This window comes from Ipomoea triloba, chromosome 13 (genome assembly GCF_003576645.1).
Source record: "Ipomoea triloba cultivar NCNSP0323 chromosome 13, ASM357664v1".
In the NCBI taxonomy this organism is placed as follows: Eukaryota; Viridiplantae; Streptophyta; class Magnoliopsida; order Solanales; family Convolvulaceae; genus Ipomoea; species Ipomoea triloba.
Genome location: NC_044928.1, coordinates 20,522,324 through 20,546,888, shown reverse-complemented (window position 1 = coordinate 20,546,888; position 24,565 = coordinate 20,522,324). Strand labels below are relative to the sequence as shown.

Sequence of the window (24,565 nt, the reverse complement as noted above, 5' to 3'; positions counted from 1 at the left end):
ATGGAAGAAGGGAATGAGAGAGTAACAGGCATGGGAAGAGGAGGGAGACAGTACAAAATAAAGAATGTATTTATAGGTAGAAAATGTGAGAATTATAAATTTGTATAATTTTTCAAAAGGAAAGTGTAATTAATTTTTTAAAAGTTTCTTAAATAATTTTCAGTCAGTTAGTAATATCCTTTTTTCCTTTTTCAATTTGCCTAATTCCGGTTTTCTTTTCCATTATGATTTTTTTTTTATATATTTTCAATCAATTAGTAATATCAATTTTCTTTTCTATTTTATCTTTACTATTATTTGGGTCGGAATTTCACAAAGGATTATTTCATTTTTATTAATAGTAGTATAGAACTATAGATATAGAAATATAGATAAGTATTCGAATTATTATTATTGGTGTAAAAATTATTATTTCTACAAAATTTTCAAGGAATTTTTTTACACAGGATTTGTTTCCATTATTTTCACAATTATAATGGTTTAATTATTCTCAGAATTTGGTAAATAAAATTTTGTTACTAATTAAGTTTTATTAATTTTGTTACCAATTAATTAATAATATTAGTTTGGGCGCAAAAGTTAAAGGGGAGAATTTTACTTTTATTAATAGTATTGACTAATATGTGAATATAGAAACAATATTACTAATTAATAGATATTAGTTAATTTCCATTTTACATTTTCTTACCAAATAAGCTTTATTTATTAGCCAAAAGTCTTCTGGTGAAGCCGCATAGTGTGACCTTCCTAAAGGTATCCTGAGACTCTTGAGACTTCTCTTCTATATATATCCCATATCTCTACCATTGTAGATATCGAATTCAATCAACACAAATATTTTGTTCTCATATTGAAAGCGATTCATCGTGAGGATTATGATGAAGGGAGGAGCATGGAAGAACACGGAGGATGAGATCCTGAAGGCGGCGGTCATGAAGTATGGCAACAACCAGTGGGCCCGTAACTCCTCCCTTCTCGTTCGTAAATCCGCCGAGCAGTGCAAAGCTCGTTGGTATGAGTGGCTCCACCCTTCCATCAAAAAGGCAAGTCTTTATTTTTGTTTCTGTTTCGATCTTAACAAGTTTAGTTTCTATCTTTTGAAAATCAAAACCTTCATTAAGATCAAAGAAGAATCAAGTTTCAAATACAGTCGGGGGAACATAGTCCCAAACACCAAGGACAGACGCAGATCTAGTTGCCCGTGCAAGCACATGAGCCACTTGATTAGTTTCTATCTATTCATTCATATAGACTAGACTATATGTAATTACCTACCTATCTAACTGTTAATGACATTGCAGATTGAGTGGACTAGAGAAGAAGATGAGAAGCTTCTTCACCTTACAAAGCTTATGCCCACGCAGTGGAGAACGATTGCATTTATTGTGGGCCGTACCCCATCACAGTGCCTGGAACATTACGAGATGCTCCTTGATGAGAATTATCTAAGGAATTGGAAACTGAGGCCAGGAGAGATTGATCCAAATCCGGAATCAAGGCCGGCTCGTCCTGATCCTGTTGATATGGATGAGGACGAGAAAGAGATGCTTTCTGAAGCATGCGCACGGTTTGCCAATACAAGAGGCAAGAAGGCCAAAAGGAAAGCTAGAGAGAAACAACTCCAAGAGGCTCGGAGGCTAGCTTGTTTACAAAAGAGGAGAGAGTTGAAGGCAGCTGGAATTGATGATGTTGATGTTCGACATCGAAACAGAAAGAGGAAGAAGGGTTTTATTGACTATAATGCTGAAATAGCCTTTGAGAAGAAACCACCTCCAGGATTTTATGATGTTACTCATGAAAACCGTACAGTGGAACAACCTAATAAGTTCCCAACTACTATTGAAGAAGTTGAAGGTGAAAGACGAGTAGATAAGGAGGCCCGTCTGAGAAAGCAGGATAATATTGCTAGGAATAAAATTGCCCCTTCAGCCATTCTCCATGATTATCCTGAAACACTGAGGAAGAGGACTAAACTGAATCTTCCTGCTCCACAAATTTCAGATCATGAATTGGAGGCTATTGCTAGCTATCAAAGACGTTGCTGGTTTTAAAACGGCAAATTCTGGGCAGTTTAGTGCAATCCTACTCCAACTCTAATCAATTTCAGCAACGGCAACTCTCACTTCCTTTAGTCTTTACTATTATTGTTACTTTGTTAGGTTGCCTTGTGCTTGTTTAATTTGAAATTAAAGATGATGTTGCGTGGGCTTGTTGATGCTAGTTTCTTAATGCATTACTAAATTATTGCCTAGGAATGTGATGAAATTAACACACTAGTTTTGCAATAATTATTTAATTCGCCAACCAACTTTGTTTATCCTATAATTTTGTGTTTGAGATTAATTGCATGCCTAAATCTGGCCAATTTTTGCATAGGTTAGTCTGTTGAGAGAATTAATTAAGTAAACACCATACATTTTAATTGAGTTAATTCCAGCAATGGTATTCTGACTATGTTGATTTTTCAAAATTAGTCTCCAATTTTTAATTTAGATAATTTAGCTCCCTTGACTTTCAAATTTTTTCCAATGTTGATCCTTTCGTCAAATTTTAGTTAATTGATGTCAAATGAAGGGGTAAATTGTCCATTTACCTGTTTAGTGTATTATTACTCGTATTTCTCTTGTCCTATACGTTGTATATATATGAATATAATCTCAGTCGAAGTCTCAATCGAAGCCATATAATCCCAGCCAAAGTCTCTTCGACTAAGATTATATTCATATATATAGTGTATAAGACATGAGAATACGAGTATATATAGTGTATAAGACATGAGAATATGAGTAATAATACACTATACAGGTGAACAGACAATTTTACTCTATTTGACCTCAACTTAACCAAAATTTGACGAAAGGACCAACATTGGAAAAAATTTGAAAGTCAATGGACCTAAATTGTCCAAATTAAAAATCGGGGATTAATTTTGGAAAATCAACATAGTCGGAAGATCATTGTTGAAATTAACTCCATTTTAATTCCATGCTCGGTAGGATAGAAAGATAAGCAATTAGATTGTCTTATTTAATTAATTTTTTATTTTGGTATTCAGTAAGTTTGAGCTATTATTTCTTCCAAAATTACGCAAAATTTTCTAAGGAATTTTTTTATTATGCAGAATTTGTTTCCATTATTCTCACAATTATAGTGATTTAATTATTCTCAGAATTTGTTAACTAAAATTTTGTTACCAATTAAGTTTTATTAATTTTGTTACGAATTAATTAATAATATTAGTTTGCGCAGGAAAGTTGAAGAGGGGTTTTACTTTTAGTAATAGTATTGATATTGATTGATATGTGATGTGAATATAGAAACAATATTATCAATTAATAGATACTACGTATTAGTTAATTTCCATTTTATATTTTCTTACCAAATAAGTTTTATTTATTATTTGACCAATAAAATAATATGTGAATATAGAAACAATATTATCAATTAATAGATATTAATTAATTTCTATTTTACATTTTCTTACCAAATAAGCTTTATTTATTATTTGACCAATAAAATATTTAATTAATTGACTACAAAGGTTTGAGCAGGAAAATAAAATAGGAGGATTTTACTTTTATTTATTTATTATAGTATAGATTAACAGAATAATAGAAAGCTTATACATCTTATGCCTCTCACTTTACTAAAAATAGTACAATTTTATAACCTCTAAAATATTTCAAGACAAGGTATTCAGTCAATAATATGTGCAAGTCATCAAATCACTAGTCTACCAGTCCAGCTCATCTTTAATATAATTTGTGCAGACTATGACCAATATAATAAATAATTTGTTGTTATAAAATATCATTAACTAATAATGAAATTTTCATGTGAAAAGATTGTTTTGGGCACAAGGGGACAGGGGGTTAAGTAGGTTCCAGGCATGAACAGAACATGATGAAGATTCCAAACATGTGTTCCCCCCCCCCCCCCCCCNACTCTTCATTTCCAAAACAATGGTCTAAAATAAATTCATTTTTTATTTTATAGAGGCCAAAAGATGGGCAAATTTCAATCAGAGGTGATATCAAACTCTTGACTTTCAAAGTGTATACAACACCCACACACAACAATACTTGACTTCTGCATTAGTCACACACCAATTCAACAAAATGAAACTCCCATATTCTTTGTTTTCTGTTCTAAAGCACTGCTATATATCAAAAGAGATATATATATATATATATATATATATATATATATATATATATATATATATTGGGGATGGTTTATGTGCAAAGGAACCTCATGTGAAAAATGGGATGAAATCTGAGTAGTTGATTTAATCTAGATCAATGGCTAAGAATGAAGTAAAACTATAAATAAATAAATAAATAAATAAATAAATATAAATAAATAAATAAATATATATATATATATATATATATATATATATATATATATATATATATATTCCCCTCACAAACACTTTGAAAAGAATTGTACACTTAAATTTGAACAAAGACTTGACATTTTCTTATTAACCTGATCTCATGCCTCAAGTTTGTTCACATATATTTTTAACCCTCGATCACTATCCCATGAACACACAAAGAAGATACCTAGCTAGCTAATATAAAAAAATTTCTTTCTTTACCTATTGTATGTGTATACATATATATATATATATGCACACCCAAACCATCCCGATTCCCAAAGATGTATCTATATTAATAAACCTGAGCTCCAAGGTAGACGAGCCAATTAAGTTTTTGAATCTTGATATCTATCTATCAAGCTAAGAGATCAAAATGGGTAACGAATACAAATGCAATAATAATCCTCAGCAGCAGCGCTATAGCAGCTTCCTCCTTCCGATGCTGTGTCGGCTTTCCATTATCAGAGATGTTAAAGTAGTAAAGCAATGCAAAGATCCTTCTTCCCCAAAAGTGAGCTGTATGGGACAAGTGAAGAGACGAAACAGCAAGATCCACGTTGGCTTCCCAACCGCGGGCCCCATCTCCTCCTCCAAAAACCACACAAAGCTCAACAGCTTTTTCTCCGGAGACGGTGAATATAGTTGCAGGGAGTTGTTGAGGAGGAATAGGAATAGGAATAGGAATAGGAATAGGAATAGGAGTGCAAGAAAAGTGAAGATAAGCGAGTTAGATCCGCCGTTGCCGGTGGTGCAGCAGCAACCACCGGGAGGCCAAGTGAAGAGTTTATGGAGTAGAAGAAGATCCTGTGGGGCTTCGTTGAAGACTTTGGAGATTCATTATATTTACTCTTTACCCAACAACAATCAAATCATCCATCCTACTCCTTTGTAATTATACAATATTCCAATTTCAACTGCTCAACTCATCTTCTAATTTCTACATTATTTTCGTTATTTTTTTTCTTAATTTATTGCTTTTGAAGTTCAGATTTCGTCTACTCTTGCTTCTTTTGAACTATTATTAAATAGATAATATTTTACTAATAAAATGTTTATTTTTTAGTAAAGATATCTCTCTATTCCCCCTTTATTTGTCTTTTTTTTTTTTAGTTAGTTCCCTAGCCCAAATAAACTCCCTTGTGAATATCACAATCTTACTACTTATTCTGGAACCAAATTGTCTCTACATTCAACAACTCATAATTCTTTATTGGGCTTGAGTACAAATAAACCACTAAACTATTTAAAAAAACAGCAATTAAACTATCAAACCCGACTCGAATAACCCCTGAATAGGTTACTGAACAAAAAAAAAAACATTTTTTACATGTTAACTCTAGATTTTTACTGATTGGATTGCCAAATGTTTATTTTATTTATTTATTTATTTTATTATTATTATTATTATTATTATTATTATTATGCATGTGAAATAAGACCGATTTTGCAAGAAAGGAGATGGCGGCGTCCTTCTCATCTTAGGGGAAAACGCGCGTTGATACGTACGCTAAGTTTTTGCTCAGTTTTATCAAACAATTCTCAAATCCATTCATCTACTTCTTCGTCTTCGCTTGGTGGTCGAAGGGACGCCCGCCACTCATAATCTTGCAGCCTTTTTTGATGGGTTTGGCGTCCTAGTGGTTAACACCAGTGGTGTAAACCTATTAAAAATGTTAATTACCCTTTTTTTTTATTTTAGTTTAATGACTTATTTTAGGAGTTATTCGAGTTCGATGACTTAATTGTTGTTTCCCAAATAGTTCAGACGTTCAATAACTTATTTATACTTTATCCCTTCTTTATTCAATTAGTTTATATTATAAAGGTTTGATTGTATTAAATTATTACGAGAGATAACCGATGTTATCTATCACAATACAGGGTCTAGATGGTTTTTCCCCCTCATTTTATTTATAGGCCCTGTTTAATAAATAATCAGCATATCAGTCAATTTTGACTTATTTGACCACTATTAGTTGGTAAATAATAAGCTTTTTGCAACTCCAAAATGCTAAAATTCAAAAGGCTACTCAAAGCAGCCTTTTCAATTAGCTTTTTGAGAAAAGAAATTATACCAAACAGTCATCAGCTAACAGCTAATTTATCAAACAACTTTCTACAATCAGCCAATGTTATCAACAAATCATACATTCTAACTCAAACAGTCAACCCAATCAGCTAACAACCATTTACCAAACAGGACCATAATGTTTCTTCCTAATATCTAATGGAACTCAAAAAAATAAGTGCGGCTTACAAAATGGGACGGAAGAGAAACAAGTAATTTTTGCATGACTCTATTTTGTTGCTTGTTTCCCTCTTGGAAGTTTTAATTTGAAACATCTAAACCGAAATTTTTGTGATAGATGGAATCGCTCACCCCAAGCACTCTCACACTATTTGTGAAAAATCATGATAACCCAACTAACCAATACCCTCACACCATTTGTGCAAAAATCATGATAACTCAACAGACCAACATAGGGTTAAACTTTTACTCACCGCACACAAAGAGTTCCCCATTTTGAAAAATTACTCCCACACTGAAGCTAGTAAGACTCAATTATTAATCTCTTGTGATAAATTTCACCTCTGCAACCAATTGAACGGCTCATACAAGCATCTGAAACGAAATTCTTTTTCAAGCACATTTACAAATTCAATAGAGAGAGCATCCCTTTTTTTTTTTTTACTTAATTAGGCATTCAAATCGCAACTCCATGCAAAATACATAATTTAGGCTTCTGCATGAATAATTAAAAAGAAAAAAGTATTCAATGCTATCATATTCACCAACACAGGGAAAAAGTGTGCTGCCTGCCACAACTCCAATTAAAAATTACAATTTACCTAGTAAACACCGACCCGACGCTCAAGTAGTGGCTGCGATTTTCTCTAGTCACTCAAAAAAAAAAAAGACATTTTAATCATTCAACAGAATATATACCATAGTCAAGCATTACATACAGTACACAGCGTATATCTTTGATACAGGGCATTGGCATTCTGTTAAACCTACCATTGTTGACCTAAAGAGTAAAGACCAAATGTTAATTACCTGGATCTTTTGTACATATCCCACCTTGGTGGGCAAGGGAGGGAGGGAGCTGTAAAAGGAAGAAAGGTACTTTAAAATTAGCTTTGCTCCTTGTAAGGAGTCCATATCAATTTGCTAACATCCACTTCCAGACCACCTCGGCCAGCAGCTTTTAGATGACGATCCAACACCTTGGGATCAGCACAGATGACATGTTGCCCTTTCCGGTACTGAATTAGCTCCAAGGCCTGAAGGGTGCTTAGAATGTCTTCTGCCTTGATTGCAGTCATATCACTCAGCTCCTGCAAATCAATCATTTTGAGTATTATTAGTATTTTGGGGAACACTACATCAACAGCAGAAATATGTATGCTGTAAATACACTCACAACACACTTCAACACCCATTCTTCTTCTAGGCAGCAGTTAACTGGTGGATTTGTTAGGACTGTTCATGTGAGACCCTTAAATATTACGGAGTATATTTAATCCAAGGGTCATAGTATCAACAATAAGAGAATCAGAAATGAAGCAAGTAAATATCATTTTCGGTTCACATACACTACCAGTGAAGAAAGTCAGAAACGGGTGTTCGCACCTCTGTAAGTACCAAGCAAACTAACATGTTGATTGTCTTGAAAATTGTTCAGTGAATTGTTCATGAGTTGAACAAACATATTAAGATACTAAAGACATGAAGCACATTGCTCTATACATGGCATTTATGGTAGAGTAAATGCCAGCTTGCAGATAAGAAAGAATTGGTTCTTACTACTATGATAATTACAGTAGGCATCCAGAGACTAACCTTGATAGAAATGTTGCCCTTGTGCTTTTTCAATATATCTAGTAAAACACGAGTCCAATAACCCCGGTAGCTTAGCATACCTAAGTCAGAAAGAGGTCTTTCTGGAGTGCCCACTTTACCTTCTTTCTTAGAAAGTTCATATGCTACACAGTATAAGAAATAAATTACTTCCATAATACAAAAAACATAAGCGTACCAATTACCGCCTACATCATAATTGGAAGAACAAAAAAAATGGAAAAAACGGGGAGAGTGGTAAAAAAGCCAGCTCCAATTTCAGACAGTACAAAGTAGGATTCTTGTGTTTAAACCATGCTGAGGAATTTTTCCAGATTAAGACATCAAATCAAAGCTTTCATATTTCCTAGCCCAGCCATCCCCAAAAGGAAATTCCAATTTCAGATAGATAAATCAGTGCACTTGAAACTATTCATAATTCATAAATATGTTTTTGGGCTTAAAGAAGGCTATGCTATTAGGGTGCATTTTATTCAAATTATCACATTCCTGGGAATCTCACAGTACCTAAGAATTTGGGAGAAATGAAATTTCCAGGAATGTGACCAAAATGAACTATAAAAACTATCATTCCTGGAAACCAAACTAGAGCATATAACATTTCCTAAGGTAATGTGAGATTCCCAAGCATATAGCCTGAGACAAGCACACCCTTAGAGTTAGATCCATTAATTCAATACAGCCCGATATCCCTGAGGTCACCACAAAGTGAATGCCTGAGTTTGGTTTGACACAAGAACTAAGAATAAAAATAAGGCAATATAGATTAGAACTTTAGAGCTTAACGAAAACAGTATGCATGTAACCATTATATATGTTTTAAGAAATTCTAAAAGCTGGTTTAGCTTTTAAGGACTGAATATAGGATTAGAAGCCCATAACGTAACTTTTTAAGCACTGATAAAATTGTTTCCCGTTCCCTCCAGACCAACCCATTTTGCATCTACTTAATGGAATCTTCATGATTTTTGCATGATAAATGCTACCACACCCAAGAAAAGGAAGAAAAAGTGCTCTCAGTAAGGGGAAATGATAGTAGGATATCCTACTAGACCTTTGTGTGTGTATGTGTGGGTGGTAGTCTGAATATACCACAGGATACTGAGGCTAGAAGCCTCCATATAAAAACAGAAGAAATGAGAATGCAACAGAAACTGAAGAATCTCAAGTGCTTACAAAATGCAATTAGGAATTTCCCATAGCCTTTTCTCTGATAAGGTGGAAGAGTCAGGATACAGGCCAAATTGTAAGATTCTTCCGAATGCTTTTCCTGAAACATCAAACAAGTAATGAGTAAAATCTTATCTTCTTCATTATAATAGCTAATAGGTCACCAGTCCCTTAAAGTATATCTAATATTCCACTCTTCATATTTCGTTTTAGCACCACCATGCACAGAGATAAAGATGATACTATTATTGTATTCTCTATTCTCATAAAGCACATCTGATTAACCATTTTACTAATTCCATTGGTTGAAGTTAGGAGAAAAAAAAATAGTCAAATCAACTGGGTCTGGCATTTAATTCACAAGATGTTATTAGTTGGCATCAAATGAATAATGACCAAGTTTCGACATTACCCATGACTAAATACCATGCTTGACCCAAAAAGAGAAGCAACTTCGCTTCAAAAAGAGAGGTATACAGATTTTAGGAAATTCAAATGCAACTTCCTCTATTAGGTATTTTTACACATAGAGAACGTAGAAGAATACTATAAGAATAAACCCAACGACAGATCTGGGCTTTGCCAATGGCACTTATTTGGCCAAAATTCAAAATACAGACTTATAATCTCACCTAAAAGTATTGGCAACAACAGAACTCTACCCCCTAAAGAAAACTTGGGTTTGTCTATACCAATCCAAGCCTGTTCAGGGCTCATAGTTCAGTATCCTCAGGACCAGAAGAGATGAAAGAACTAGTATAGATCTTTTGGAAGCCCAATATCAGACTAAACCAGTTCAGTTGGATGAGCATTCTTATAAACCCTCCTCTTAACACGACTTGGCAATTATGTTAGCCTAAACCTGATAACTGTAGGCCACCTCTTGATAGGTTAATGTTATAATCAGTTACAATGAATGAGAATGTTTCACAAAAGGTATTGCAGTGTGTAAGTGTAAAAGCAAGGATGGTTATCGTTTTTACTAAAGGATAGAATATGAAATTGGGGTGCCCAGTTAGAAGACTCAGAACCACAGACACAAAGCCCATGAATGTGGTTTGTTCACCCAGGGACTGCTCTTGCTCACCAATACTAGACTTGCACTCAGAGTAGGACGCCTTGTTTCTAAACTCAAATTTCCAATGTTCCATATGCAGCACTATTTTGTGATGCTATTCTGCATACTTTTTGAGCACATTCTACTCCAACTTGTCTCCAGAGAAAATTATATGATCAATGTGCCACAAGGAAACACAGATCATATTTGCATAAAGTAATTATAACTAGTTTCAATTCACAATAAAAGATTGCCCTTTTTAATCAAATCACAAGCAGCAAACCTAGGATTAGCTTAACATGACCTTCAAAGGAGACAAATTTCAATAGTCACAAGATGCAATTCAACAGCAGAGAGAAACTTTGGGAATGAGTGGCTTACCTTAGAAAAATAGCCAACCATATGGCACCCTCGATCATCACATTCGCAAAGAACATAAAACAGGAACAGGTCAACATCATAGTAAAGCGTCTTGTGGTCAAGAAATAACTTTGCCAGATAGCAAAGATTCTGTCCATAAACTTTATTCTTTTTGCCATCAACCTGTTGAGCGCATTCCAATGTCAGAACTAATTAAGTCGCATTAAGATGTCCTAATCAGAGCCACAAACAAATTAATTGACCCATGAAAACAAAACACCAGGGCAAATAAAGTGTTTTTACATCACAAAGTATAAGGAAAAATATATATATTGAAAAAATAAAACAAAATAAAAACACAGCAGCAGGAAAGCTATGGATACAATGTACAATTGACTTCCTCATTAGTAGGTTAGAGAGTAAAGTTCTAGTAAACCAAAAGCATGAAAGTTCATGAAAACACACCTCAAACATTGACAGGGTACCACTTCGATAAATCTCATCACCAGGGGGATGCTTAAGATCACACTTTCTCTACACAGCAGAAAAAATTTAAGGTAACATCAATATGCTTCATTAAAAGAGAAGAAATCAATAAAATAGCAAATGAAAGCCTATTGCATTTTACACTATACTACACAAACTTCAATCGGAAAGAATAAATAACAACTACCTACGCCTCTTCTCATTCCAACAAGACCAATTTAGCTCATAATGAAATGCATAGCAGGATGACAGATCAATTTAGCTCACAATGAAATGCATAGCAGGTTGACAATCTTAAACTTGATGCTTGTATAGAAGTTATGATAGCTAAACATAGTACATATTCTAAAAGAGCAAGGGAATAGAGGGACTAGTATCCACAGAAAGAGAGGTTAGGTGGCATTAATGAATTCTTTCAGATATTGTGGTGCAGATTCAATTTCTATGTTTACCAGCAAGCTTAGCAATAGCTATATGCATGTGAGTATATTTAATCAAATCACTTAATATGTTAAATATACAGGTATTCATATTGAGAAGATGATACATGAAAGAAAGCCATAGCTTTTGAAAAGAACTTTGAGATTCTAAGCATACAAGTACAAATTACTATTTATGAACTGGATAGCAATAACATTCTTCACCAACAAAACTTAGTTGCAGTCGGAGGGGAATTGCCAATTAAAGGAATAAATAGTTGGGAGAAAATTTTGAGGCAAAGCTCACCATATGTCTCTGAAGTTGTTCTTTACGCTTCATGAAATTGAGACAAAATTCGCAGAAGAAAAGCTTTGTACAATCGTTGTATTCTGGTGGAAATGGGGAGAAATACCATGTCTCAATCTCATATCGTCCAAGTTCAATTGTTGCAATATTCTTAACCTTTGTGAACTCTTCATGTTCTCGCAGGCTAGCAGCATCAAGTTCTTCATGACCCTGAAAAAAACAAAATAGCACCTTTGCTTATACAGCCAAAAGTTTCACCTATCTTATACAGCACATACTGGCAATGGAGAAAAAAGCTATAACAGCATTCCACTAGAAGCACTTGATAACCAAATCCTCAGGCAATCATCTTTAAGTAACACGTGTTTTGTTTATTAAAGTAATTGATATAAGCTACTCCAATAAGCACTCTATCTAAACTTGTTTGCACATGCATAATGCATTAACACAACAGAGAGGCCAGAAAGCACAAATACAACTATAATGGAGAAAGACTAGCTCCTCTAATAGCTAAGCAAGCAGAAGTGTTTAAGATCAGCGCATTCAAACAAACAGTCAAGTCAAGCTGAGGTCAGTTCACTCAATCAACAAATACTCATTGGTGCCTAAGATTGGCTTGCTTTAGCTGCTTATTTAGCTGAGTGAACTTGACCTTGAGTAGACAAATAAAGTGTTTTTATTTTAATTTTTAATTCAAATTTCATAGAGAAAGTGTCAAATCAGCCCCCTAAGTCGAGCAAATAGTGTAATTAGGTCCCTAGCTAAAAAAAAAAACAAACAAACAAACAAACAAAAAAAAACCTCCAATGAGGTACCCTAAACCTGGCAAAATAGCTCAATTGGGTACTAATGTTACCTATTCAACGGGTTACTGCTAATTTGTGTTGAATAAGAATCCATGTGTACAATTTTGTAAATGTGGCAACGAATTAGCCTAACCTTAAACAAAATTTTAAAAATAAAAATAAAATAATTCCAAATGGAGACAGTCATTGGGCTATCTTCTCCAATGTTATTAAAGGAAAGGGATGGCTGCAAAAATAATAATAGTAATAATAAATAAATAAATAATTGGACAGCCATGGCTGTCCAGAAGTATCACCGGTCTCTTTTCGTCTAATAATTTTATCACCAGACGAAGACAATCCGGTGACTCTTCAAGACAGGACTGCCCATTTTTATTTTTTATTTTTTTATTTTTAATTTTTTGGCAAACATGGCTTTCTTCAAGTCAGCCATAATAACACCAGAGAAAGCTCAGTCGCTGTCTTTGTCCGGAAAATAGAGGCTAAACAAAGATGACCACTAAGCAGTCTTCGTAATGTAAGACAGACGGTTGTCTTTGTCTAGCATTTAAAAAAAAATAAAAATTCTTTAAAGTCATTCAATTCATTGCCATGTTTGAAAAGTAGTGCACATGAACGCTTAGTCATCATCAAATTAGCCGTAACCTACTGAATAGGTAACATTTAGAACCCAATTGCACTTTTACTTTAGGGTACCTCATTGGTGTGTTTTCCAATAAGATGACACATCCTCACTATTCGCTTGACCTTAGGTGGCACATTTGATACTTCTAAATTTTGAACATATATGATTTTACTGTGTAATTAATTACTCCGTTAACTTTTGTATATTATTATAGTTTTATAGTACAATGTATTAATAAATAAATTTATATGAAATTCTTGGTAGAATTATTCAAGCAAATTTACTAAACGTCTAAACAAACTTTTAATGTCTAACCACACTCATTTACGTAATTCAAGTCAAGTTAGACTGTTAAACAAGTTGACTTGAGCTTGTTCACAAAGAAGCTTGTTTCATTTACAGTGCTTGCCCTAATAATCAGTCTCTTTTAATTGTAAAGCAACTCTGTTCTTGTGAAAGTTTTCAACAAAATAATAGAGGGCTAAAATGAAATAAAGGAAAAGCCTCAACTAGCTAGTAAACAACTCTACAGTAGGCTTTTTGCATCAATTAGATTGGGTTTATGGATTATGGTGAAACTGCCCTATGTGGTTGAATTCGATTCCTTGTCTTTCACTCTCCCATTCCTTTTTTTTTAGTGGGAGAGCATTATGCTCTAAAGCGTAAAGTTGGTTCACATTTTTGCCAAAAAAATTAGGTAATGCATATCATTTGAATGTTTAGAGTTTGCTTACAGATCACCAAGTAAAGGTAATTAAGTTTATGTACAAGAACAGAGTAATAGTAGAAAATGATTCACATTCAGCTAAATTAGGTATCTCCATTATTTGGTTTTGCTTAGAGATCACCTAATAAAGGCAATTAAGTTCACATAGAAGCACTTAGTAATCACACCAGTGGAAGAGATGTATTATAATGATAAGAAAAGCAAGAACCACAACAATGACAATAGCAGTTCAAACTAACAGGATTAAAATAGCAAACTACCTCCACGTGTGTCTCATCAATCTTACGCTTTTGATGGCGTGTCATTTTCAAGCTTGTCACCTGAAAAGATTAGGTATGAAATTCTGAAGCAGGATTGTGAAAGAAATGGAGATCATAAATTATTAACAGGAGGCTTACCCTGTCATCTGAAAATCAGTTTCCAGTGCACCATAATGAAAGGCAATTCTTTACATTAGACCATATATCAATTTTCAGTTAATTACCTCTTTCGTTTTTATTTCTTATTTTTCTGGGCAAGGAACAAGACAAATGGGGAGTGGGGGCTAAGGCCATTGGGCAAACTAACAAAAAAGGATTACCAAAAATCACCTTGTCCTCCACCTTCTCATCCACAACAGTCTCCACTGAGTCCAGATCAAGTTGCTCAAGTTTAACCCATTCATCAAGTCTTCTGTTGACTGCAAAGGGGGAAAAGGGGCAAACAACTCAGGTTTAAACAATCAAGAACTTTATATTCTTTAAAGTGAATTTAAAATTTTCTTATAAGCAACAAGTAATATTCTTGGGGCTCATCAACTTTTACCATGGAGAAAAAAACAATTAACCAGCTCAAAATCAATTGTTCATCAAAACAAAATCCAAGGCTAAAATGCAAGATAGTATATACTTTAAATGCATTGTTCAGACACAGTGAACACGTGTATCAAGAATAAAGCTAATTGTTACTTAGATGAATCAGCAATTGTTAGTTCACAACATGAGGATACAAGGACATTGATAAATGATACATTCTCAATCTGTAGAAAAGGTCAAAACCAAGCAGTCAATAGTTTCTCAAGCCATCTAATTAATGACCAAAAAACCTATAAAATCAAATCCCAGTGAATAATATTACCCTGTCCAGAGAAGAAATGGATTGAGTTATCAAAAGAAGCCATAGTCATTTAAAGCAATTCTTGTTTGAAAATGAATAAATTTCAAGAGAAACAGCTAAAGTCACAAAAGAGAAAGCAAAAGCAAACAAATTGCACCAAAATCAATAACAAAACCACTGCTCAGTGCAAACCCTAAGCTGAGATAGAGAGCTGCAATCTCATTCACAAGCAATTGCACATGACCTACACCATTATAGACCAAATTATAATGGAAGAAAAAAAAAACCTAATTTTCTAAATTACCAAATGTAAAGAGAGGGAAAAATAGCAAGAAGAAAGCCTTGACAAATAGCTTAAACTCTGTGTAATTAACGTAGTACTCCTAGACATTGTTTCCACCGCAAAATTCCCCCTATTACGAACCAAATTACTGAGGAACAAAAAGCCCTAAATTTCAATAGGAAAGAGAGGGAAAATAGTAAGAACTACGAAGGAAGCCTTGACAAATTGCTTACACTCTGTGTAGTGAACGTAGTACTCGTAGTCATTGTTTCCCACGGCGGACACTTTCCGGCGTTCGATGACTTTTACAGGGTGGTACTTGGAGTCTCGCCAGCGGCACATCACGCGCGTGCCTACTTCAAGAGGTAGCATGCTGGCCTTCCGCCTTTTCAACGCATCGCTCTCCGTCGAGGCTCCTCCGTTGGATTCCACAGCCATGGACTGGATTGCTCCGTTACCGGCGGCCTGGCCATTGACGGTGCCGTTGAGAAGTGGACTCGAAGAACCGTTCTCGGCTCGAGTGGGCGTATCTATGGAACCCATGCTCAGTAGAGAATTCTACGATGCAGATTTTGGACACAATTTCGCGATCCAATTTTCAATTACGTTTTTAGTTCATCGAATTCGTGGGCGTCGCAAATTTTGTTTGCGATTGTGTCAGTATATCGCTAGCCGCTCGGAAAGACATCTTGCCATTTTATTCAGTAACATTTGGTCCTCCAATTTTACTACATATTACATCAAACACCTCTAAACTTTCTAACTAGTATCAATTTAATTCTTATGTTACAACCCTGTCTAATTAAAAAAAGGAATGAGTGTTAAATATGTCACTAATACCATCAAACAAGCACTCATCAAAAAAAATACCATCAAACAAGCAAAATATGTGTAATTGAGACATTTTTATGATTTCTTTTAATGGAATTTAAGTTAAATACATTTTAATCTTTCATCACAACTAGTATGACAGATAAAAAGACAATTTGTAATATATACCATGTAATTAATATGATTGAATTCTATCAAGAAAAATGTCTCAATTTCACATACTTTACTTGTTTAATTTATTAATTGCACATTTACACCTCAATCCTGTCAAAACCCAACTGTTTGATTCAACTCAAAGCCTCCCCGAATGCCAACAACCTCCGTCGCCCGTGTCAGGAACAACCCCACCACTTCCAACCTTTCGCCGCAATAAAGCTCCCCACAAGATCCCTCACCACCCACTCGAATCCCATACACTGGCCATACGAATGTGTTGGTTTTATTGTAATACCCTGATTTTTGTTAAAGAAAGCTCCCCACAAGATCCCTCGCCATCCACTCGAAGCCCATACACTGGCCATACGAATGTGTTGGTTTTATTGTAATACCCTGATTTTTGTTAAAGGAAAAAAAAATATTTAATTGGGAATTGAAATGATGTTGATCTTTATGCGCATAGAAAAAAAAAATATCTTTTGTTTACATTGAGAATTGAACCATAAATCATTCCTTTTGAAACCTAAAGTCTTTACCATTAAACCATCCCAACCCTTTATTTCTTTTAAAGTTCATTGGAAACCTTATTATTATCATCATCATTTATTATTATTATTATTTTAAATATTGGTACGTACATATATCTACTATATCTACTATACTAATAAGAGCCAAAGAGAGTTAGGCCTAAAATGGGTAGAAAAAATGGCGGTCAAATTATTTAATCAAATGGATGGTTCAGATGAATTATTTAATCAAATAGATGGTTAAGATAATTCAGATTAATATTATTAATAGAGATTACCTAATTTAACCTTACTTTTATGATTATCCGTTAAGTTTTCCGTTAAATATTATCTTCTCCGTTAATATTCCGTTAACTTTTAACTTACCCATTAATTCATATAAGAAAGGTCTTAGGTTCGAACCTCATCTCAATCAAATTTGACATAATTAAGTTTCTCACTCTATTTACTCTTATTAAATTAAATAAATTAGTAGCTACAACAAAAAATGATACATATGTATTTCTTTAATTTAGAATTATGTGTCTACAATACCTTTATTTGAAAAAATTATTCATTATCAAAAAATTAAATTAAATAAAAGAAATAATTTCATTAGTTATATTGTCTTTATTTTCTCTCATGCAAAGATTCTTTACATTCAAATTTATCAATTGATATTCATTATATTGTCCATTATCTTATTTTTACAATATCTTGTAATTAAATATCAAAGTTATAGTACAAAATAATGTTATATATTTATTTACCAAGTATTTTATTAATACTATGAAAAAAAAATTTAAAATAATTTGAAACTAATTATATTAACTACTTGGGGATTGGTTGACAAAGAGAGTACTCAAATAACCCAACAAATTGAAGCGGAATCACTCTATTTTACTCTTATTGAATTAAATAAATTAATAGTTACACCAAAAAATGATATATATGTATTTCTTTAATACCATGAAAAAAATAAAAAAAAAAAACAATTGTTTGAAATTAACTACTTGGGGGATTTGTTGACAATGAAAGTACTCAAATAACCCATTACCCAGCAAATTGAAGCGAGAAACTACTTTTTAATATCTTTGGAATATATAATATTTTAAAATTTCAAATTTTTATTAATTTATTTAATCTTTTTTTCTTAAACTAGGGATTTCTTTATTGACAATAACTCATTCAACAATAATGGTTGAACCAAATGAACCCCAAGCAGAACACCTAAAGGAAAGTCCATAGCTCATATATCATAATCTCATTGCATGACGTTGTCATCTATGCTACCAACAATAACCGAATTGCAAATAACACACTACCAACGAAAAGGAAGAGAACAAATAGTAAAGATGAAGACAATGACAATGTTACTCAAAAGAGAATTAATAATACTTAGAAAAATTCAAATGAAAAGTAGTATTTATTTAGACTATCATTTTTAGACCAAATATTTAGACTATCGATTTTACAAGGTTGCAAACATTTATTTTAGTAATAATTATAATGAATTTTCTATATTATCTTGGATTCATATACTTTGAGTTAGATATTCAAATAAAAAAATTCGACATTCAATTACCCATGTATAAATTTCTCCTATATAATCTTGCATTGATATACTTTCAAATATTTATTTAAATGTAAACATTGGGCATTAACTCATACGCGCAATGCGCGTATAAAACTAGTATTTATATATAAATGTTAAGAATGCAAAGATTAGATATATTTTTATTATTTTTATTTCTTGTTGCTTGTATATTTTGATTTTTTTCTATGAACTTTTAATCCCTAACTTCTAAACTTTTTCTCCTAAATACATGAATAGAGTAAATTTTTTTATCTATCACCGTCAACTTTTACTATATGCTTCATAATATTCATATGTTTATTCTTAATATATTTTTATTTTTCTTTTTAACAACATGCTATTACGAATAGTGAACTATTGTTCATAATAGCAATTTGAGGCTACAAAGAGAAGCACCTTGTTGTTGTTAGCAGTCTCATATTATTATTATTGCAAATAATAGCTCTTTGCTTGATACCTAGCATTATATTAAATATAATTTTTATATATATTATTAATTTTTTTTTTATTTTATGCAACTAGTAATTATATTTTTTTAAATATTAATTTCTCAAGAAAATGTAATTATATTTTTAAATATTTTATTTGAACAATTCTATAACTATAAATTTTAGTGTTTAATATTGTTATGAATTGCTTATGAAAGTTTGTAAGGATGTATTCAATTTAGAATTTTAATGACTTTTGTAGACTTTTTAAAATAAAAAAGTTGATAAAAGTTTATGCAATTTTTTTATACAGACTTTTATAGAGTCTTACAAAGTTTTAAAAAGTTTTGAACGACTCTATGAAAGTCAATAAAAGTTTATTAAAATCTACCATTTTAAAAGTTTTTAAAAATCTACAAAAGTCATGATTGGATACACCCCCCTTAGTCAATTCTAATTATTATTTATATTATTATTGTTATTAGTACTACTATTATTATTATTGTTATTAATATTATTATCTTAAAGTATATATATATATATATATATATATATATATATATATATACACATACATATATATATATATCTCTAATATAAAATAGCCATAAGAAGAGCAGTAAATGCACTTAGGCCAAAATTCTCGCCCACACGAAAACGCTGTCGTTTTGTTCCAAAAATAAGGGCGCTCGAATTAGGTAACACAACAGTTAATGAATTGGCGCACGCAGTCTGAAAGGTAACAACGTTAATTAATTCTTTGTTTTAAACGTGTTTTAAAAGGTAACGACGCAATCATGTAGAGTTCTTTGGGAAATCGAATCGTTTACAACGATTCGTGAAACGAGGAAAGCCCATTTATACACCACCGGGAATGAAAAAACAATTATTGATTGTGGAGAAGTCTATAGAATTTGGGATCACATTATATATTACAGGTTCATTATACTTCTAAATCATACTCAACATCCGTTCCTAAGATCCATTAGCATTTCACTTCAATCCAATATGGGGATGTACTCTCTGGCTACCGAGTTGTCTACCTTCAAAAACAAAAGTGCAATCAAGGTTAGAGTTATTCGCAGCTACCTGGTGAGGGAAAAGAAAGGTTCTTCTGACATAAAGAGTCAAGAATTGGTCTTACACGACCCAGAGGTATGTGTTTTTAACTCTTAATCTGCATGTGTATTTCTGTCTCTTAATCTGCATAGAATAGAATTAAGGATATTATTCATACGTATGTACTGCAGAAACCATCTTTGAAATGCTAATGGACTCTTTACCTCTTAATCTGCAAGTTTATTTTTGCCTCTTAATCTGCATAGAATAGAATTAGGCATATTAGTCATACGTATGTACTGCAGAAACCATCTTTGCACTGTAATATATTGCAAATGCTAATGGACTCTTTACCTCTTAAGTGCATTTGTATTTTTTCCTCTTAATCTGCATAGTATAGAATTATGGATATTAGTCATACGTATGTACTGCAGTAACCATCTTTGAACTCTAATCTATTGCAAATGCTAATGGACTCTTTACCTATTAAGCTGCATGTGTATTTTTGCCTCTTAATCTGCATAGAATAGAATTAGGCATATTAGTCATACGTATGTACTGCAAAAACCATATTTGAACTGTAATCTATTGCAAAGGCTAATAACATCACTAATTGATAGGGAACTGTTATTCATGCAAGTATTCCAGCAAAGATTGTTCCAAAGTTTATTCACAGTTTGGTAGAAGGCAAAGTGTAAGGTGTCAAGAACTTTTATGTTGTTTCAAACTGGCATACTTACAAGACTAGCATGCACGGATATATGCTCCAATTCAATCATGAAACTATTTTCAAAGAACTGAGGTCAGACAGTTTCCCTTGGTACATGTACAGACTAAGGTCTTTCGATAGTTTGAAAGGTAATTAAGAATTAAATGAGAAAGAGCTCATTGGTAAGATTTCTATCCTAACAATATTCTTTTATGTTCAGCTTTTTATATTGGAGATATTTAATAAATAGCATGCTGTTAGTTTTATGTTTTTGAGCTCAGTTATTGCAAATTTTCTGAACTATTCTATAGATATCATTGGTCGGGTTGTTGAAGTTTATGGACCTCAAGAGAAAAAAATTGGTGGATACAATGCTAGGCTGATAGACTTTGTGCTAGAGGATGCTAAGTAAGTATAAAAATTATTATGTACAAACAGATAGTTATGTGCTCAAAGTGTGTGTAAACTTATTTGTATGCCTTAATCTACAGTGGTAAAAAGTTAACCTGCACATTTTGGGACGAACACGTTTCCAAAATTGAGCATTTGTATCAATCTCCTTCCAAGGATCCTGTGATAGTCTTGATACAATTCTGTAGGATAAAAAGAGGGCTCAGAGGTTAGTCAAATACTAATTTGATATTTATCTACACATAAAAAAATATTTAAGAAATTTACAGAAATGAAATACTCAATGGAGTTAATATGAACTCAATGTTTTCTTTCAAATGGTGAGGTCAAAATCTGCTCATCTTATGATGTAACTCAGGTCTTATTTAATCTGGACTATCATGAATTTATCAACTTCCGGGACAGGTATGTGTATGTATTAGAGATAAGTAATCCATTTTGTTATTTCTTTACACGTACTCAATCATTTTTGTAGAATCATCATTACTACTCTGTATTATCATTACAGTCTTAGGGACATAGGATATCAAACACCGATGAGAAGTATAGCTTCCCTGTCAAGTTTTAGTTTTACAAACACTATGGATGAGTCCAGCAGTAAGTCTATGGAATTAATCACCATAAATGAGATCTATGACGATGATAAGGTAATAATATATCTAAATTGTTGTAGTTTTTTTAACATCTAGATGTATATGGATTAACTTTGTTATGCATCAATGCAGTATGGAGAATTCTGGGTTGCCGCAAGGATTTCTGGTATTGTTAATCCCACAGATTGGTGGTATACCTCCTGTCAGAAGCCTGGATGCAACAAAAAACTGAAAATGTCTGAAGGAGTCCTTAAGTGTTTCAAGTGTTTTACGACTTGGGAAAATGGAATTTTAAGGTATAAGATTACAATGCGTGTTGTAGACATGAAGGGTAATGCTTCATTTTTACTATGGGATAGGGAGTGCTTGGAGTTGATAGGAATTCCAGCAGCAGAGCTATATGAAGGGAATAATAAGGCAAGTTATGTTTTTTTATTCTTTAAAACATAGGGAACTATATATATGTACTATTTATTTGATTAAATTTTAACTAATTCCTATCTGTTTTTAGACCAATGAGCCATTACAGCAGATCACAAATTTGGTAAGCAAGACTTTGCTGTTTTACATTTCAGCAAAGAAAGATCACACATCCCACCGTAACACTCCATTCCCTGTGCTGAGGATAAACAATGACCCACAGGTTGTTAAAGAGCATTGTAGTGAACTTCTCAAATTGCAAGATAATGAATGCAAAGATGACATGCCTATAAGTCTGGGTGATGATGATTTTTTGGAGGTATGACGTAATGATTCATTTCTAAAACATAATAGCACCTCTAAACACATTACAAATAGGATATAGATATTGACATGTTTTGCTGCATTGTAGGGTTTTTTAAGTGATGAAGCGGAAAGTCCCATAGCAATTCTGCCTCCTGTAGCGCTTGGTGATGCAACTGAGGGACCTATCAAGAGATGCTTGCTAGATCAATTTTCATCCACACAGAGTGGCAAGAAGCAGAAAGAGACCAAAGTCAAGTTAAAGAAAATCGATTGATTTAGCAAATGATATTTTGAGATCCAATTATGAAAAACTCAGGATAACTACTGGATTGCCTCATGTTTTGTACTAAATTTCGTCATTTTCTTTCCTGATGGGTAGTGTATTGAAGGACAATATTGCTATTTTTCTCCCGTAGTCACAAGACATTTGCCAGTTTGGCTTCTTATTAGCATCGGTCTATTGGGATATTCATTTACTGGGACATTGATATGTTATATGCATATATAGTGTTATGTTGTTATGTGTGCAGGTATCTAGCAAGCAAGAGGATCAAACAAACTCAGGAGTTGAAATGATGGAAGATTGCATACACAACATCTCAAGCAAAGGCCGGATCCATTGATAGTACATATAGTCAGACTAAATTGGACCAAAGATAATAGGCTAAGTCATACTAAATGTAATGTACTGTAGCCTTAAAGAGGAATTACAGTATGTTTAGTTAGATTAGTACTTTGTTCACAACCAAGACTGTATACAACTATCACACAATTTAATGATAGCAATACCACAGTCAAGTCCAATTTCTACAACACAACAAATAGTTACAGAATTTAGTATTTGTTCATTCTTGGTGCAAATGTAGTTTGAGAATAAAAAGAGTATGTTTAGTTAGTTGTGTAATTTGTACAATCTTTTACAAAAGTGTATTTTATACTCATTTTAAACTACAACAACTTTCCAATTCTTTTGACAACATTAGTAATACTAAAATGATAGCCTGAGATCATTTGAAACATTAGTAGTGGGTAAAATGAACAAATACTAAATGCTCTTTCAAGCAGACTATTTTCAAGTAAAATGAACTTTTCAATTCTTTCAAGCAGAATATTTGAACATAAAAAATTTAAAACGAACTTTGAAACATTAGTAGAGGGAAATTTAAACACTTTGGAACTAATATCAACACTTTGGAACAATCTTCTTTATTGTAATCTGTTTTTATGTAAATAAATATTATAAGTTGCCTTGCCAGATACTTTTCTTAAGCAATTTAGTAACAACAAGAGTATTTAAACAGAAAAACGACATGATAATTTCCAGATCTAAACAGAAAAAAACGACATCAGTATTTGCATTTATTACATGTTCACATACAGGTATGTCTATTTCATGATTGACTTACCGTTATTTTCATGTTTGGGTTTAGCCACAACTGCTTTGCCCCTGCTTCAAGTAAACGACTCCATAAATGGCTTACACTTTAGTTACCTAAGTACACACTCCTCAATTCAATATTTCATTGCAAGGTGATTTTACTTACATTTGAAAATGAAGCAAAAACATAAAACTTCTTTAATAAATCCTATAGCATATAATAACAGTTCTCGCAATACACATTTAGGTAAAACGTAGGGTGAATGATAAGCTTATCTTAGCTAAGTAAGTTCAGTGTAGACTTTAATTTGTTCTTGCATCTTTCACAAGCCTTCTTGACATGCAGTATGGAGATTGGGTTCTTCTGAACTGTAGTATAAGCAAAACTACACTTACGGACACCCCACTTAGCTTGTGATAGATGACCAATGGAAACTGCCAGCACTAATACTCCATGTCAAAGTTTGCCTCAAGCAGCAAACCAAGAATTTCTTAGTGTTGTCATTGGATAACACTTGAGTTAGTACTCAAACATTAAAACAAAAAACATAGCATCCAAGTTATTGTATCATTAGGCATCAGAATATAAT

The 24,565-nt window shown here is 32.9% G+C and overlaps 3 protein-coding genes across 5 annotated transcripts; 2 read left to right on the top strand and 1 right to left on the bottom strand.

Moving 5' to 3' along the window:
- On the top strand, positions 1 to 2,051 carry LOC116001337 (cell division cycle 5-like protein). The gene is made up of 3 exons (XM_031241221.1): positions 1 to 66; positions 858 to 1,043; positions 1,302 to 2,051. Exons 1-3 carry the CDS (start codon positions 1 to 3, stop codon positions 2,049 to 2,051), a joined length of 1,002 nt encoding a protein of 333 aa, XP_031097081.1.
- Positions 2,052 to 4,757: 2,706 nt separating this feature from the next.
- On the top strand, positions 4,758 to 5,276 carry LOC116001336. Its single transcript, XM_031241220.1, has one exon. The coding sequence runs from the start codon at positions 4,758 to 4,760 to the stop codon at positions 5,274 to 5,276; it is 519 nt and encodes a 172-aa protein (XP_031097080.1).
- A 1,836-nt stretch (positions 5,277 to 7,112) lies between these two features.
- On the bottom strand, positions 7,113 to 16,255 carry LOC116002535 (histone acetyltransferase of the MYST family 1). Of its 3 annotated transcripts, none has more exons than XR_004094489.1 (10): positions 15,815 to 16,255; positions 14,794 to 14,882; positions 14,464 to 14,523; positions 12,046 to 12,255; positions 11,299 to 11,367; positions 10,855 to 11,016; positions 9,423 to 9,516; positions 8,229 to 8,371; positions 7,443 to 7,723; positions 7,113 to 7,286 (listed from the first exon to the last, which is right to left on the bottom strand). XR_004094489.1 is itself a non-coding variant. In XM_031242704.1 (9 exons), exons 1-9 carry the CDS (start codon positions 16,122 to 16,124, stop codon positions 7,520 to 7,522), a joined length of 1,341 nt encoding a protein of 446 aa, XP_031098564.1. In that variant the 5' UTR covers positions 16,125 to 16,255; the 3' UTR covers positions 7,293 to 7,519. The 3 variants fall into 3 exon arrangements, 1 of the variants encoding a protein (XP_031098564.1); XR_004094488.1 differs by having other exon boundaries at positions 7,113 to 7,279; XM_031242704.1 differs by lacking the exon at positions 7,113 to 7,286 and having other exon boundaries at positions 7,293 to 7,723.
- Positions 16,256 to 24,565: the final 8,310 nt, after the last annotated feature.